This window comes from Nanorana parkeri, unplaced genomic scaffold, assembly GCF_000935625.1.
Source record: "Nanorana parkeri isolate BGI_ZX_2015 unplaced genomic scaffold, ASM93562v1 scaffold428, whole genome shotgun sequence".
NCBI lineage: Eukaryota > Metazoa > Chordata > Amphibia > Anura > Dicroglossidae > Nanorana > Nanorana parkeri.
In genome coordinates, this window is record NW_017306696.1 from 894060 (window position 1) to 911479 (window position 17420).

The 17420-nt window shown below is 40.4% G+C and overlaps 1 protein-coding gene across 1 annotated transcript in view; it reads right to left on the reverse strand.

The window, feature by feature from the left end:
* NEK1 (NIMA related kinase 1) overlaps window positions 1-17420 on the reverse strand; it is a 120008-nt gene that overhangs the window by 89210 nt on the left and 13378 nt on the right. The window contains exons 3-11 of the mRNA XM_018560035.1: window positions 12548-12645; window positions 10320-10403; window positions 10170-10237; window positions 9987-10073; window positions 8499-8553; window positions 5105-5305; window positions 3826-3895; window positions 1523-1683; window positions 61-120 (exon numbers count right to left, since the gene is read on the reverse strand). Coding sequence (XP_018415537.1) covers window positions 61-120; window positions 1523-1683; window positions 3826-3895; window positions 5105-5305; window positions 8499-8553; window positions 9987-10073; window positions 10170-10237; window positions 10320-10403; window positions 12548-12645 — 884 coding nt within the window. The remainder of the gene's footprint in view (window positions 1-60; window positions 121-1522; window positions 1684-3825; window positions 3896-5104; window positions 5306-8498; window positions 8554-9986; window positions 10074-10169; window positions 10238-10319; window positions 10404-12547; window positions 12646-17420) is intronic.

Consider the following 17420-nt stretch of genomic DNA (forward strand, 5'->3'; position numbering starts at 1 on the left):
ACGAGGTAAAAAAAAAAAAAAAAAAAAAAAAAAAAAAAAGCAGGAGGGGCAGCTTGATACCTCTAACATTTTCCTCCTTTCTTCTACAGGGTTCATTTTCTTCATGGGCACTGCTGGGGCCTGGACAAAAAGTGAAACTGCAAATTAGAAGAGTGGCCGTTTGGATAAATTCATGGAGATGTGTGCTATTCCAGTTCCTATTTACGTCCTATGGAATCCTTGGTATAAACCAGGCTTCATGCATCTTAAAACGAAACATCTTATTCTGCCCAGAACAAATCAGATTCTGCGTTGGCTATAGGCACAACAAAACACAATTTTCCAACAGAATGCCAAAAGATTGTAAACCAATGTAATTTACACAAACTAGACACATGTCTTAAGGCTTGCTCACACCATATCCGTTGAGTTGTATTTTTATGCACACCACCGCAAGAAGCATGGTGTGAACAAAGCACATAGAAAACAATTGAGGCTGCTACTTGTGATTGGGTAGAAGTTAAGTGTGAACAGGAAACTGGAGTGCTTATCTTATGCACTGCACCAATTTCATGAAAGTGACAATGTTAACAGCAGGTCCGGGAATGTCGTTTTTATATATTACTCACAAAAATACTGTAAGCATAATAGTTAACAAATACTATAGGTGATTAAAGTTACTCGGTCATGAGAAGTATAGGGGCTGCCATTGCAGGCCTCCTTCTGAAAGTGCTAGGTGTCCGACCTCTTCAGAAATACTTATCACTATACTTGTTTCAAGTTAGCAGCTCAGGCAGCAGACATCAAAGTATCAGAATGACAGACAGGAACTAACATTCCCAAAAGAAAGCACAGTAATGGCGGCCTCCATTACCATTGAATGACAGTGGTCCTTTAAAAGGCTTACTCCAGCCACAACATTGTGAGAGTTGGGAAGAAATAAAACATCCGTCAGAGTGATGGGAAATCTATCATGCGGAACATGGACTGCAACAAATACCCGAAGAAGCCCTCAGAGTAGCTGAATAGAGCCAACAGCTCATTGGCTGCCCGCTGAAACATTTTCTTCAAATCAGCTGATCAAGGGATGCCGGCCGAAAGGGTGCCAACAGCAGCACCCACTGCGAATTTGCCAGTTCATCAAGAACCGGCCAATGTAACCACAGTGTATGGCCACCTTTACTATCTACGCATTCCTGTCCCAGTGACAACTGATTATCTCAATTCTTATCTGCTATCACAGGGACAGGAAATGAGGTGAAAAAAAACGGGATCTCAGCAACAGAGAGAAAAAAAACCCCACACTTAACAGAAGTATTTGGTCTTTCCAAGAGTATGAAAAAATGTTTTGCCAGCAAACTTCCAAATATCCCTCAGAACGTTCCTCACTAGTTTAACACAGTGTAAGAGGCTGACCCAGCTATTTTGCATATATATATATATATACACACACATACACATATATAGGATCTCTCTCTATCTATCTATATAAAAGCACATAAATCACATTAACTTCAAGGTTTTGAAGCGATATCATTCTCACCTGTCTATGCCTGATTTGCGGCTTTCTGTCATAATACTTCTTTGCAGATTCTGCAGACTTCTTTATGGTTAAAGGCACTCCGTACTTAGCAGCCGGTTTGGTGATTTTCTGTGCAGGTGGAGAGGCGGATTGCATGGCTTGTGCTGGAGCTTGTCTTTTGGCTAATTCCACAAGAGACAAATGTACACATATCAGACATTCAAGTGGCTCAGACTCCAACAAACACAGGCAGGCAGACAGAACATTGGTGTCTTTAGGATCCTCAGGTATCTTAAATTCTCTAATTACAAAAATGAAATGAGAATAAAACAAAAGAATGTACATTCTGAAGAAAAGAATGTACACGCAAACAACACATTTGTTAAACAAAGATAATCTGCCAGCCAGACTAATACTTTTCCTTACCCCATTAGGTCTCCTATTATACAGCACTGCATACCATAGGAGCATAGACAGTCTGAATAACTCGGTTTCAATTGTCAGTTTATTTATGTCTATGCCTGGCCCAGCTACCTCCCTCAACACTGCTGGCCATAGGCATCTGCCCAATTCTAGAAAACAATCCAAGCTTCAAACAATGTCTTAGCCTACTGACAATGGCACAAATCCCAGCCAGGATTGTCTTTGAGGAATGACTGCCACAGATGGAAAGTTACAACCTGGCTGATCAATTTTCTTTTGCATGATCCAAAAAACAACCTCTGGATATTGAAGAGTTCCTTGATCAGCTGAAGCAGAGCGTTGCCCAGATGAATTCTGTAGGCACCGTTATTTTTCACAAGGTTTTAGGCTGGGTTCACACCTGGGCATAACGCATGGCGTGTTTTTTAGATCTTTTTTTAACATGTTTTTTCGTTCAGTGAAACGCACGTTTTTATACCTCCCTGGCGGTATTATTTTTCCTTTATTTTCTGTTTTGTAAACTTTCACACTTTCCGCCGGTTCCGCCCCCCTGCGACACAGCCGCTCGCAAGGGACGGAACCCCGGAAGTCGGCAGCGGCCGGAGGACACAGCGGGGATCGCGGACAAGGTAAGTCCTACGCTGTATTCCTGAGTGTGGCTAGGGGTTACCGCTTTGTTAACCCCGAGCCACACTCGGGAATAACAATGGATACGCGCTGAAAAACGCTCCAAAGAAGCTCCTGTACTTGTTTAGGCGTAGGGCGTTTTTCAGGCGTTTCCACGGGCTGAAATACGCCCAGGTGGGAACCATGCCCATAGTAAATTAAGGGATTTCCCTTGCTGAGCATTTTTCAGCGCTTCGATCAGCGCTGAAAAACACCCAGGTGTGAACCAGACCTTATAGTGTCCAGACTGATAGAAGACTATTGAACAGAAAGCACATTTCTGGTATATAGTTAGACCATAGTTACACAGAGCCCAGATCACACCTCAAAGCTCACTTCCATAACAGGAGTCAGACGTTTTGTATAAATATTAGGGCCTGTGTCAAGGGGTTTTGGGCTTGTGTCAATGTCATCAGTTTTACATCGGTGAGATGTTTCAAAGATAACTCTAAATACATTGACAGTTGCATCTGACCTGCTTCAGGCTGGTTTTGCATTCCCATAGACTTGCAAAACTAATCTGATGTCAACAAAAGCCTGTCAACAAAGGCCCCAAATTTGTCAGATCCCTAGGCATTTAGCATGCAGATCTCAAGTCCAATCTGTAGCACACCTTCTCCTTACCTCTGTGCTGGTTGGAAAGGCACAATGCATGAACCTGAACAATGCAGAGGGTGCCAGAATGTGCATATTACATGCACCTGGTACCTGTCAATTAAAACAAGTTAGCACTCTGACAAGATGTCCGTAATGATTTTCGGCAGCAGTTGGAAAGTCTTTGGCCAGGCAGGAGGTTGTAAAAAAGCAACACTGCTAATTCTGTGGGAGCTGTGGTCCCTATGCAGGAGTAAGATCATCCCTTAGCCAAATCAGGGCTAGAGCTCTTCAATCAACAAGGAGCGTGAGCTTTACCGATTGCATCACTGTAGCTCTGACTCAACATGGAGAATGTTGGACGTCTGCAGAGACCGAAGCTCTCACAAAGATAGCAGCGTTCCTCCCTGCAGCCTCTTGCCCAGCCACAGACTTTTCTACTGTTGCTAGAAATGACTTGCAAGCCCACAGAACAGTAAGACAGATGACTATTTTCAGTACCCTGAATTTAACTACTTTTGGGAATGCTACAGTTGGCCTTTAGCCAACTTGTATTAATACTATTTGAGCCTACAATGCCCCTCATTGGAGGCTTCACATACAATGTAGAAAACTGAAAGCATGCAACATTAATTACCTACCAGCTACGGCATTAGCTGCGGGTTTAGGTTGGTTCAGAACTGCTCCCATGCCAAATTCTTCAACAATAACCTGATAAATTAAAATATAAAATATCACATGATTTGGACAGTCGAAAGATAATAAAACTGACAAAACATATAACTTGTCTAACAAAAAGATGTATGAATCTTAAAACACCCTTGGAAAAAATGGCATGTAATAGCGCAACCTCTTCTGCTTCTTTTGTAGCAGAATAAAGGGAATATTACATCATATTACCCAATATATTGGGTCTAAAATAGAAATGTTCTGTTAGAAAGATTATTCATCTTTTCATGTTAAAGAACTGACCGTAAAAATGTTAAAAGATGCAATGTTTTATATTTTTAAAAGATTGACTTAATGGAGGCCATTGTACAAGGCTACAGAAATATATTCATAGCAGTTTCTGTAAACATTATGAAGGAAAGTTATCAAAACTGGAGCAGACATAAAAATGGAGCAGCTGTGCATGGAAACCAATCAGCTTCTCTATCTATTTTCAAATATTAACTGAACTAAAGAGAAGCTGATTGGTCGCCATGGACAACTTCTCCAGATTCTGTCTAGAGTTTAGATAAATTCTCCCCTATGTGTTGTGTTAACAAATTGAAGCATGTTGTGTTAAGGCAGCCCATTCATTTTAATTGAGCTGTCAAAACACCTCACAGTACTAAAAAATGATGCTACACTGTTTTTTGCCTAGTATCCATTTCTCTTGGAGGCAGCAGCATAACCATATATCTCAAAATTTTCTTGAGAGCTGTGTCCCTCAATGGACGATCGAGAAATATTTTTTTTTTAAATTGAAATGCTATACAGAAGTGGATTTACATTTCTGTTCACCCAATTCTGAGATTTACACAGCCCTGCAAGACAGTACAGCCATATGGAGCAGGGCAGGAGATCTGTGGTTGTTTTTTTTTTCCTCTGCTACAGGCAAGTAACATGCACAGATCTTTCCTCTCAGACTATAAATGAACAGTGAAGGAGAAGCAGCAGACTGTCAGAGAATTCAGCTTATCACTGTATCCTCCTATCAGCATGTTCCTTGTTAGCACATGGGCACTGCAGTACAACTGACTGCCACCAAGTGCTGCTTTTTTCTGTCTTAGCCTGCCCCTGCTGTATAGGAGGCAGTACAAAGTAAATAAATAATTACGTACAAATACAACATGCCATGAATGTGTGTATTTTATATGTGCCTGAAGTTCAGCTTTAAAAGGATTATAGTTCCAGTCACATACAACTTAGAGTTACCTGTGGAGGCAAAAACTTTTCAATACGTTTAAATATAAAAGGCTTCTCCAATATGGAGTTGACAGACGGACGATCCCTGGGATTTCTTTTAAAAAGCAAAGAAAGCAGATTGCGGAGGTCATATGAGTAATGCAGTGAGACTGGAGGAAACGAGCCCCGAATGATCTTCAGCACCAAGTTCTTCATATTGCCAGCTTCAAACTGAAATTGAACAATCTTTATTAGGTAAAAGGTACAACTGATCTGTTTTCAACAAGCAGCTTTTTAATAATATAATACTTTAAACAAACGTAAAAGGGGGGAATTGATCAAAACTGGAGCAGACAAAATCTGGAGCAGTTGCCCAGGGCAACCAATCAGCTTCTCTCTTCAGTTAAGATTTGAAAACGAAAGAGAGGAGCCGATTGGTTGTCATGCACAGCTGCTCCAGAATTAGTCTGCTCCAGTTTTGATAAATTCCCTTCAACATGTTTTAAAAGAATATAGAGCCAATGATAGTCACTTGGTGCCGTTTCTCCTTTGTGAAAGTTTATTGGGTAAAAATGCTGTAAAAAGTAAAAAGTAGATTTGTCCTAAGTTTGTGTATGGCAAATCTTTATTTGCAATCAATTGACTTTTCTTTACCCTTACCTAACAAATGCCAAGTTATGTAGAGCCTGAGTTTGAACCACAAATGACAAAACATATTAAAAAAAACAATCTATTCAGAATGACTGTTTCTGTTCTTTCCTCTGTTTGTGAATACTTAGTGACATTAAAGCCAGATTTTATTTATTTCTCCTTTAACGAGACCCTCCTTTGCTGGAGGATGTTGCTTTTTTTCTGTAAAAGTACCTCAATCCTCGTTTTTTAATGGGTCCCCCGCCATGCTCTTCCTCTGGCCCCTTGCACGGGTGCCACCATCGTACTAATGGTGGCACCAGTGCGCTTATGCCCGCAGCGGCTGTGTGCGTCCATAGACACACACAGCCCTGTGGCAGGCCACGCCCCTTCCCTCTTTGATTGATGGCAGAAGGAGCCTATGGCTCCTTCGCCATCAGCATCCTCCCCCGCAACCTGGAAGTTTGGGGTACGGAGGAGCGCTTTGGGACTGGCGGCGGGGACGAGCGCATCTCACAGGTAAGTGTGGGGGAGAGTGGGGGGGACGGAGGGAGAAAAAAGGCACTGGGCTGTTTTTACCCTAAAGCAGTGAATAAATTAAGGTAAAAAACGCCCAGACCTTAATACTACTTTAAATAAAAAATTTGAAAAAAACCCAACAATTTATTGTACAGGGATAGCTGGCATTAGCAGTTTAAACAGCTTCCCTTTTCTAAAGTTGCCCTTTAATAAAACCCCTTGCCTAAGAGAATCCCATCTGAGATTATATGTACCTTGAACCCCAACCCAGCAATTAGTCCTCTAACATGATCTTGGGCGGCTCCTCTTCTTTCTATCATGACCTCAATTATTCCATTACACCTAATGATTATCTGCAGATTTTGTATGGTCAGATGGAAAAAGTGCAACAGATTCCTCCATCTACGCTAAACTGTGGAGAAACCTCCCACTGGGCCAAGCTTCAGTATCTTGCTAGTCAGCCCCTTTGGCTGTCAAAATACCTGAACAACCTGATTGGATACAGGCATTGTTCAGGTATTTTGAGAGCCAGGAGGGCCGACAAGCAAGATACTGAAGCTTGGCCCAGTGGGAGATTCCTTCATCCACACAGATAAGTGTAGATGGAGGAATCTGTTGCACTTTTTCCATCTGACCATAGAAAATCTGCAGATAATCTATAGATGTATGGCCAGCTTTACTCATGGCAGCCTGCAGCAATCCCTTGGAGTACAGCTAACCCAAGACAAGCTGGCTGGGACCATGTTGAATTAACGATTGCAGGATCAGGGAGAATGCCAAGTATATTCCCAGGTTGGCTGTACTCAGGGGGGTGGGTGGTTTGTTAAAAGACAAGTGAAGGACGAAGTACTAATCTTATACACAAATTTGACTCCTTTTGAAAAAATTACTTACCCTCTTGGAACCGCCACGACTTGTATGGTCATTGCTATATGGAATGCTTCAGACTAAACATTGTGCCCGTCTGCCTACGTTTACAATTGCTTGGCAAGGTGACTCATCTCGCACTTTATCAGAGACTGATCGGGATACCATTTTTTATTTCACTCATAAATCCTCCATCTCCACTTACGCTCAGGAGAAAAATTATAAGATCATTTCTAGGTGGTACTGTGACCCGGTCCTTATAAATCGTATTTTCCCGAGCTCTCCTGATACCAGTTGGCAATGGGGAGAGGCAAGAGGTACTTATTTCCATATCTGGTAGGAATGTTCCCTGATCTCGCCATTTTGGACGAGTATCTAGAACATCTATAATAATAATTTATATGGAGATTCTTTGGAGCAATCAGCTGAAATTACATTATTATCTCTTTTGCTGGGGACCAGGAAAGCTCAAAAACAGATTTTATTGCGGCATTTTCTAGCTGCGGCTCGTCAGGTTATTTCTGCATTTTGGAAGTTGTCGATTACCCCTCCGTTATCCCTTTGGTTTAGCAAAGTTAATGATATCAAGCAGATGGAGAAACTCCTGGCCACTGATACCGATACTATAGATCGTTTGAATATTCAATGGTCCTTTTGGATTCAGAAGGATGAATCTAAGGAGCTTCCTTGTGATTTTGATGCTGTTACTCAGTATATATCTCCATCGTTGTTTTTCCTCTCTTTTATTTATTATTGTTGTTCTTTTTCCCCAGTTGTCTCCCTGGCCCTGCCTTCCCCTCCTTGCTCTTTTTCTTTCCTATTCTTTTCGTTATCCTTTTTTTTTGTTGTTTTAGTGTTTGATGCCATTTTTGAGCTCAATACTGTATTATCTTGGTGGATACTTGCTTGAACCATTTATCTATCTTTGATCTGATTGTGTCGAGTCTTTTGCGTTTTCCATTCTGTTCTATTGTTCTACTCTTTTTACATCTTAATAAAACTGATTCAACTATAAACAGGTGAAGTTCTACTTTAATTTTAAAACATAATCAACCACTTGAAATGATTTCAATCAATATGATGTCTCAATTTTTGGGAAATTTTAACAGAGCGGATCTTCTCTCTCTCTCTAAGACTTGGATGAAGATATATCTCCAATGAGGTTTAAGTCTCCATCCACATCTAAAAAGCTATAAAAATGGTGTCACCTTCTCTCAACTGCCCAGCCCACTCTTTTGTGTATTTCACAGAATGTAAAATCCTTCAAAAGACTTTGCCACCATCAGTCACCATTTAAAGAGTGATAGAAGTTTGGGAATTCTGATGGGTGTATCCCAAGACTTGTGTTAATGAAAGATATAACCCTGCATAAGTAACAACAACAAAAAAGGATGTTAAATCCACTTACCGCATGTTTGAGAGTGCACATTTCATAAAGGACACAGCCCAAAGCCCAAATGTCACTGCATGAGGAAACCACAAATGAATAATGAGTGGCACAATAGCAGGTAGACAAGATAATCACCTCTAAGATTCACAATAGCAATGAAAAATGTTGAGAATCTCATACATTATTATTATACAGGATTTATATAGCGCCAACAGTTTGCGCAGCGCTTTACAATATAAGGAAGACACGACAATTACAATACAATTCAAGACAAGATGGTAAGGAGGGCCCTGCCGGTGAGGGCTTACAATCTAAAAGGGAGGGGCAAGTGATACATGAGGAGGTAGTTGTGTGGGGATGAATTGTCTGAGAATGTGATGGTTGAGAGGTTAGGTTTAGTTGGGATAGGCTTCCCTGAAGAGATGGGTCTACAGGGATCGCCTAAAGGCAGTCAGAGTGGGGTATAGACAGACAGGTTGGGGTAAATAGTTCCAGAGGATGGGAGAGACTCTAGAGAAGTCCTGGAGGCGAGCATGGGAGGAGTTGACGAGGGAGCTCGAAAGTAGGAGGTCTTGTGAAGAGCGGAGGGGGCGGTTAGGGTGATACTTTGAGATCAGGTTTGAGATATAGCCAGGGGCAGAGTTGTGGATGGCTTTGTAAGTGATTGTTAATATTTTGAATTTTATCCTTCAGGCATCATAACAAATGGAGACAGCTTTTCAGCAATCTTGGTTCATAAAAGTAAATTACTTCAGTCTCTAACTATACATGCTTTTAAAGTGTCGCCTATGGCCAATTTTGTGGTCGTTTTCTGCGATTTCGCGGGCGCGCGCAATTTTAAGGCTTGACACATTTGGTGTCTATTTACCCGACGTGACCCTCGCCTTTTATATTTTACCAAAAAAAATGGGGGTGATAATAAATGTTTCATAACATTTCAAAAGGGAGACAGGTTTTTTTTACAAAATGTATGGTACTTTTTTTGTTGTATAGTAAAAAATAAAACCCCCAGCGGTGATTAAATACCACCAAAAGAAAGCTCTATCTGTCCCCAAAAAATGGTATAAAATTAATTTCAGTACAGCGTTGCATGACGGAATAAATGGTCAGTCAAAGTACCGCAGCGCTGAATAATGAAAAATGGGCTGGACAGGAAGGGGGTTTAACCACTTAAAGACACCCTGGTCTTTAAGTGGTTAAAGTATACCTAAAGTTAAAACTTTGTTGCCCCAATTTTGGACAGAGCTTTAACTTTCTGTACTGTAGACACAACAGGAAATCTCTCCAAAGTGAGTGAAATCCTCTGTTAGACAGTTTTCACCAGAAAAAAAAAAGTTACCCAATATATATACACATATATACACACACACACACACACACACACATTTTTGTTTTTGTAAGAAACAGTGTATACAAAGTAAATATATCTCAGATAACACAACATTTTTTTTCATTATCAAACTTGTTTAAAAAAAAATCTAAAAATAGGAAGTACATTGTGCAAACCTTTTGTTGTTGTAGGGTCGGTTCTCGCAGATCTCAGGGGACAGGTAGTAAGGAGTTCCTATACAAGTCCGAGCCAGCTCTACCGTGCTGAATATGAAAAAAAATAAAAAAATAAAAAATTTATAATAAAAAACTGAAGTATAAACACCTCTTACCAATGTAAGAAAAACCTTCTATACATACCTGTTCAATACTCTGGCTATTCCAAAATCCCCTAATTGTATGGTCGCACCTTTCGTCAAAAATATATTCTAAAATGGAGACGCAGGTAACAGATGTCAGAAAAACACACACATCACAATCCTATTAAGCGAAATACGTTTTCAACGTTACCTGCGACTTAATGTCTCTATGAAGAATTTTCCTATCATGAACATGTTTCAGGGCCAAACACAACTGAACAAACCAGTCTAGGATCTATGGGAAAGAAATCATAGCATGTTACCATTATCATTACATTGCAAAGCACAACATTTCCATTTTTAAATTTAAAGGCACCACTGATGGGTTTTTATTATTAATATTACAAATATTTTTAGAGAGTTGTCACTTTGCGCATTGCTTTACACACATCAGTCCTTGCCCATCCGGAACTTACAATCTATGGTTCATATCTCACATGTGTGTACACACACACACACACACACACACTAGGACCACTTTGGAACGTAGCTGATTAACCTACCAACATGTCTTTGGAGTGTGGGAGGAAACCAGTGTACCCAAGGATACATGCAAACTCCATGCAAAAGTGTCCTGGCGGAGATTTAAAAACGGAGGACCCCAGTCCTGCGGAAAACCTAACCAGTAAAGCCACTGTGCAGCCCACTAAGCCAATTCATGATAAATACACAGGTACAGCTGTGAATTACCTAGGAGAAAGAATTCCAGTTTTAAGTGTTCTCAGTGCAGAGAGTGGTGATCAAAGTGAAGCTCCTGTTTTGTACTTCAGGTTTTACCGTGTCCTGTTCTTTCAAACATGGAGGCTCAGCATCACATATGAGCATTACCTAGCGCAGCCTGCATGCAAATCCAGATTGCCTGTGAACACCCTCTGATACTCATCCAGCAAGTCGATTTGACATTTGCAGAATTCCTCTCTAAAGCTAACCTACTGCTTGCATCAGGGCTAAGGGCTTTTGAAGGGAATACGGAGACAAAGAGCTGTGATATCTTCTGGAAGCTATGTACAGCACCCATTTATCTGCATATGGGAAAAAATTATGCGTGCATCGTATTATACAGCAGTGTGAATGAGGCCTTAATAGAAGCATTTTATCGAAATAATAATAACAAAAAAATCCCATTAGCATGTTGAGGGGGTGGCAGGAAGCAGGGAAAGCAAACATAGGAAAATAAACTTTAGCACTAAAAGAGAAGTGAACTTATCCTTTTTGGTGCCCCCACGAGTTAAAGAACTCCGGGCAAAACTTTTATTAACCTTTGCAGTGGGTCTACCCCCGCACTGCAAGGGTTTAAGTGCTCTTTGTTTTGCCTAGGTGCTAAGAAGAAGGAAAAAAAAAGGAAGTTATACCCAATGCTCTGAGCCTGTTGTTCTTAGATCGGTCCCTGCAGCCTCTGTCCCCCTCCTCTGCAGCTGTCCAAGGTCCCGTAAATCATCACATTCTATACACTGTGTATAGACATGAGGAACATTTCAATGCTGCAGCGTACGAGGAGAGAGGCTTTAGTGACCAGAGAAGCAGGGATCGGGCTTGGGGGTTCAAGTGAGTAACTTTTTTTTTTAGCACCTACACAAAAATGAGCAGTTAACCTTTGCAGTACCCTGGTAACACTGCATGGAGTTCTTATTTAAACTAGACATCCCTCCCCCTCCCAAAATGCAAACTTACCTTGTTATATTTTGCAGATACCCTGTTTATTTACCCCCCACTGGTAAATCTTCAGTGTGCTGCCTGTACCTAACATCCCATAGGGCCCACAGGCCATCTCCTAAGTGTCTGCTACCTTGGGAAACGGATCAATAGAACCCTATAGGAAGCAATGCTTTGTTTAAACACAAGGAGCCAAACAAAACACTAGTTCACACCAGAAACTGCATCACAACTGCGTGCTTCTGCGCAGTTGCATTGCGACGCGTTTGTGATGCGTTTTCTCCCTGCATGTCCCTGGATGATGCCACAATCAATTCTGGTTGTTTTTTGTATGAGTTCATTGGGTTTCAGTGCGGTTAGATGCAGGTAAAATAGGACAAGCAGTACTTTTTCTGACTGCATCTGAATGGACTGCAATGGTGTGAATTAAGCACAAGAAAGCCCATAGGAAAGCATTGTGATGTATTTTGACTGCAGTGAAAATAAACAGACTGCATCACAAATGCATATGGTGTGAACTGGCCCTAAAAGGCTAAATGGCAGAAACCACACAAGGAAAAAAAAACAAGAATATTACATTCTAAGACAGGCGAGATCACAAGTAGGAGTCACAGCGATGGGCAGAAAAATAGGAAACACATTTCTTAAAGGATGGGCATAGGGTTCTTGGGAGTCAAGATTTTCATAGATTTTCGAGCTATTCATTTACAGCATGCACTGGTATACCTGATCTTCTGAAAACAAAACTCCTTTCTGAGTATTGATTCGTTGAAAAAGATCCCCTCCTTCACAATAGTCCATCACAATATACAGGCATCCGCTCTCTGAAACAAAGGAAGAAGTATTAGCACAATTAGTCTTTTATGGAGAAGACCGGAAAGATTCTACCAAGTAATAAGATCACATTATCATCAATCATGCTGGAAGCTTCCATTAGAGTACTTCAGTAAGAAAACAAAGAACAACATTAATGAAGTATGACTACGGGTCAGATGCCTATGTTTTGGCCTTATTTTGTCATAAATGTGTCTACTAGCATTCCATTAAGAGATTAAATACCACATAGAAAGTCCCAAAGGAAAAATGCTCATTTTCTGCACTGACCTGAATATGGGTTTATTCTAGACATGTGCAATTTGTTTCGGAAAGATTCATTTTTCGGACGAGTTTTCGGAAATCTGTACATTCGGATGCATCCGAATTTCTGAATGACAGAAATGGCGAATGCAAACGAATACCAATTTCGGAAAACTAAAATTTCGGATGCATCCAAATTTCTTTCCAGAATGAAGTTTTATTGTGTTAAGCATCAACTTAAAAAAAAAAAAAAATAAAAAGCGCGAGGTTCCCCCACAATTGATACCAGACCCTTTAGGTCTGGATGGAATGGTAGGTGGGACAAGACCACCACCACCACCACAAGAGAGGCTTCAGGTACTGGTCTAAGAACAAGCTGGAATCAGCAGTTCAGGTGGGTATAACTTCTTGTTTTCTTTTAGTACCTAGACAATAATGAGCACTTAACCCTTGCAGTGAGGGGGCAGCTCTACTGCAAGGGTTAATAAAAGTTTTGCCCGGAGTTCTTTAACATAAATATTTCCTAAGCAAACCTGAACATTTAGGATCATTTCAGACTGGGTATTTAGATTCTCGCATGACTCAAACTGTGACTGATTCTCTGTTGAACACTGTGCACAAGCAAGACATTTGATGAAAAGCAGCAAACAGAAAGCAGAGTCTAAAAAGCTGCAAATGTAATTTTCTGCTGAAGACTGATATAAGACAGCTGCATCGAAAGCAGTAAAGAGAATTATATGTGCATTACAAGATAACATTAATTCATTTATTTTTGTATAATGTAACAGCCCATTGTTAGCTACATCCATGCCAGTACCCCTTTTTTTTTTTTTGTTTAAATCACAAACAGGATTGCTCTCTGAAAAGTGTCTCTCCTGTTTTGGAGATTTGTATGGAGATTGTAGTTGTGGCTTCGAGTGGTGACTACTTTACAACACACATCGACCAGGGGGAACAAAAGTAGGCACCCCCCAGAAGGAAGGACAGTGACAGCACCAATTCAGAGATGATTTGAGGATCTACAGCCGAGTGATACACAAATAAGCTATATTGTTGTGAATAGTTAAAGTACTTTAATGCATTTTTAAGATTTAACTTTAAAATTATTTGTTAGGACCTGGGGATTAATGGGGAGAGGAGATAATTTTATTATTTATAGATAAAACAATCGAATGTATTATATTTTGTCGGAATGCACTGGTAACTATACCGGTATCGGTGCCTATACTGGGCATTTTGAGTAATTGTAAATGCCCCGATACTAAGTGCCAATACTGATGCTTTAAATTTTTAAACAAAAATGGCTGCCACAAAGTCCCACACTTGCTTCAGATTATCTTGCAGCGCTGCTTACAGTGCTGGCAGCGCATCTCCTCCTTCTTTCCTGTGGATCGCCACCGTCTGCCTCCAGACCACTGGTGAGATGCCTCACAGCCCTCCTAACACCCTGCACAACCCTGGGGAGAAGCCGCAGTAAGACCCTGCACAGCCCACCTGAGACCCTGTTTCAGCCCTAGTTAGACTCTGCACAGCCCTCCTAACACCATGCACAGCTCTGACGAGACCTTGCACAGCCCATCTGACACCCCGCAGACATCAGGCTGCCACCCTGGAGCAAAACAAAGCATCTGTAGCTTCATATTATTCTGCATTGCATTATAATGTATTGCTGGGATTTGTAGTCCTCTATAGCTGGTGGTATTCTGCATTGCTATATAATGTATTGTTGGGTTTTGTAGTCCCTATACAGCTTGCAGTCAGTGGCAGAACTCCCAGGGTTGCAGCTGCGGCCGGGCCCTGGCACCCCATCACTGTCCTAAAATCATTAGACAAAATTCCATATTCCCCAAATAGGGGATCCCACCACTCCTTCAAAAAGTATATATCAAATATTTGTAAAAATTGTATTTATTTATGAAAAGCTATAAAAAAAATTCAGGAGATATAACTGTATCTCGGCTTTGTGCGCTAATGCTGGTAAATCATTGCCTTCACTGAATATCTATATTAGTTCTGTGGGATCTATTCGTGTATCCAGAGTAGTTGGAAAAAGTAAGATCCAGAGGCCAGGTGATGTCTTTCCAGCCTGGTACACTGTGAGTTGATATCCTTTTTTCTTCTGTTGGAAATCCGAAGAGTTTCAGAGGGAAGTTGCCGTTTAAATAGTATAGAGAGCTCCAATACCGGCCACCCAGATTTCAGGAGATAGCGCTATCTCGGCTTCCTTATTTCTTATACATGTAAGCCTTCACTGAAAAGTGAGGTTTTCTTTTTCTCTTCCTTTATCACCAGAAAACTCTGGATCGATTAGTCCTTGCTGATATACCAGATTCAAATGATTCATGAATGTTTCTTGGGCAAAAACAGAACGGAGGAGCCTCAGCTGAAGCAGCCACATGAAAAGAAACCCTCACTGAACGCCTATGACGCGTTTCACCCCCTCCCACACCAGGGCTTCATCAGAAGGGCGTAGTTCAGTGAAGATTCTTGGATTTTCTCTTCTAGATATATACATTCATTATTGACTTAATCAGTAACACATGAAGGTGTATTTAAAACACAATGTGTTTCTGGTTGTGTCCCCTGGGGGCACATTTCTTTCAATTGATAAGATTTTTTATGTTATAAACTATATGGAAAATACATATACATCAAAAAAAAGTAAAAAAATATAAATTTCTTGATAGGTATCTACAGACCATTCATCTCTAACAACACAGAGTATATATTTCAAACGTGTTTGTATTATTAAGTGATACATATAAAGTATTTTGATGAAAAAAGGAGGGCATGTGTGTCAGTTATACGTTCTCCTTTATATGTAGTCTCTGGAGGTAGCAAGGAGGGCATCCAAGTGTAAAAATAGATGGCTAGAAGATGAATAGACAGGAAATATCCTCTACCCACTTTTCATCCACTTTATATCGTATGGTTAAAGCTTTTGGAGATTTTATTTTACTCCATAATATTCGTATAATTTTTGATGGTTTTATAAATAGTTTATCGAAATCCTCCATAATATTCTGACTAGCACAAAGAGAAAAGCAAACAGCGACACATGCCCATTTAGTTTCAATATAGAAACAAATATTTCTACAAATTATACATGTCTTTATGACACAGGTGCAAATCCCACCTTATCTGTGGAGAAAGGAAAAAGGAAAACGGCTTCTAAGTGGAGGAGGACCTCAAACACGAAAAAGGTGAAAAGATGAATAACTGCAAAAAACGAATGAATATGCGAAAAAGGAGAGCAGGATTAAATTATAAGAATTATAAAAAGCAGCTGAAATTGATGGTGTCATTTATTCCTGGTTTTTCATAGGATTTAGTGGAATGAATCCATTTGCATTCTCTTTGAAGTAAGAGTTTGTCCCAATCTCCCCCTCTGTTGGACCTATGGACTCTATCCACAACAGAAAAACTAAGTCCTTTGGTTTTTCCCCCATGTACATGGACCATATGTCTGGCAATGGGAGACCGTAGGTCATGTGCTCCAATGTCAGAGATATGGTCTGAGATTCTATTTTTTAGCATTCTTTTAGTCTTCCCTATATAAAACATATCACATGTACATTTTAGCAAGTATATAACTCCCTTGGTTTCGCAATTGGCGAAGTGCTTACATTTAATAATTTGCCCAGTAGGGGTAGTAACTTCAGGTCCTGTTGAAATATAAGTGCAAAATTTGCACTTTTGACACTTGTAAGTGCCTGGATATTTACAACAGGACCATTTTTTGTTAGTGTTGTATTCGCTGGAGACTAGTTTATCTTTTAAGGAGGGACATTTTTTTTAACTTATTGTAGGTTTTTGTTGTAAAAATTTGGAAATCCTGGAGTCTTTTAGTAGACAATGCCAGTGTTTAGTTAATATGGCCCTAATTGCTTGATGTTGGTTATTGTAAAAAAGGGCAATTCCAGATCATCCATAGTCATGGTAAATTTGAGATTGAGATAGTTGAAATTTAAAACTTCAACTAAATCTTCCAAAAGCTTCCTACTTCCTGTCCAGAGAATCAAGATATCATCTATGTACCTGTGCCATGAAAGTACATGGCACAGGTACATAGACAAGTCGTCTCTGGACCAGATATCTTCTTCCCACACCCCTAGGTACAGGTTGGCATATGATGGAGCACACCGTGTTCCCATAGCCGTGCCCTGCACCTGGAGGTAAAGGTTGTTGTCAAAGGAAAAAGTGTTATGGGTCAAAATAAAATGCAACAGTTGTGTCAAAAAAATGTTATGATTGAATTCGGGTGTTCCTAGGGAAGCTAGAACTTTCTCTATAACCTCTATTCCCTTCGAATGGGGTATAGAGGAATACAGGGCTTCCACATCAAGGCCTACCAAAAGAGTTTCAGCTGGGACTTCAAGATCTTTAATCTGGGATATTAGGTGGGGGGTATCTTTTACATATGACGTAAGGGATTCCACATGTGGACGTAGGAAATAATCTATATATATACTTGCATTTTCGGTTAGGGCTCCACAGCTCGATATAATAGGGCGGCCTGGAG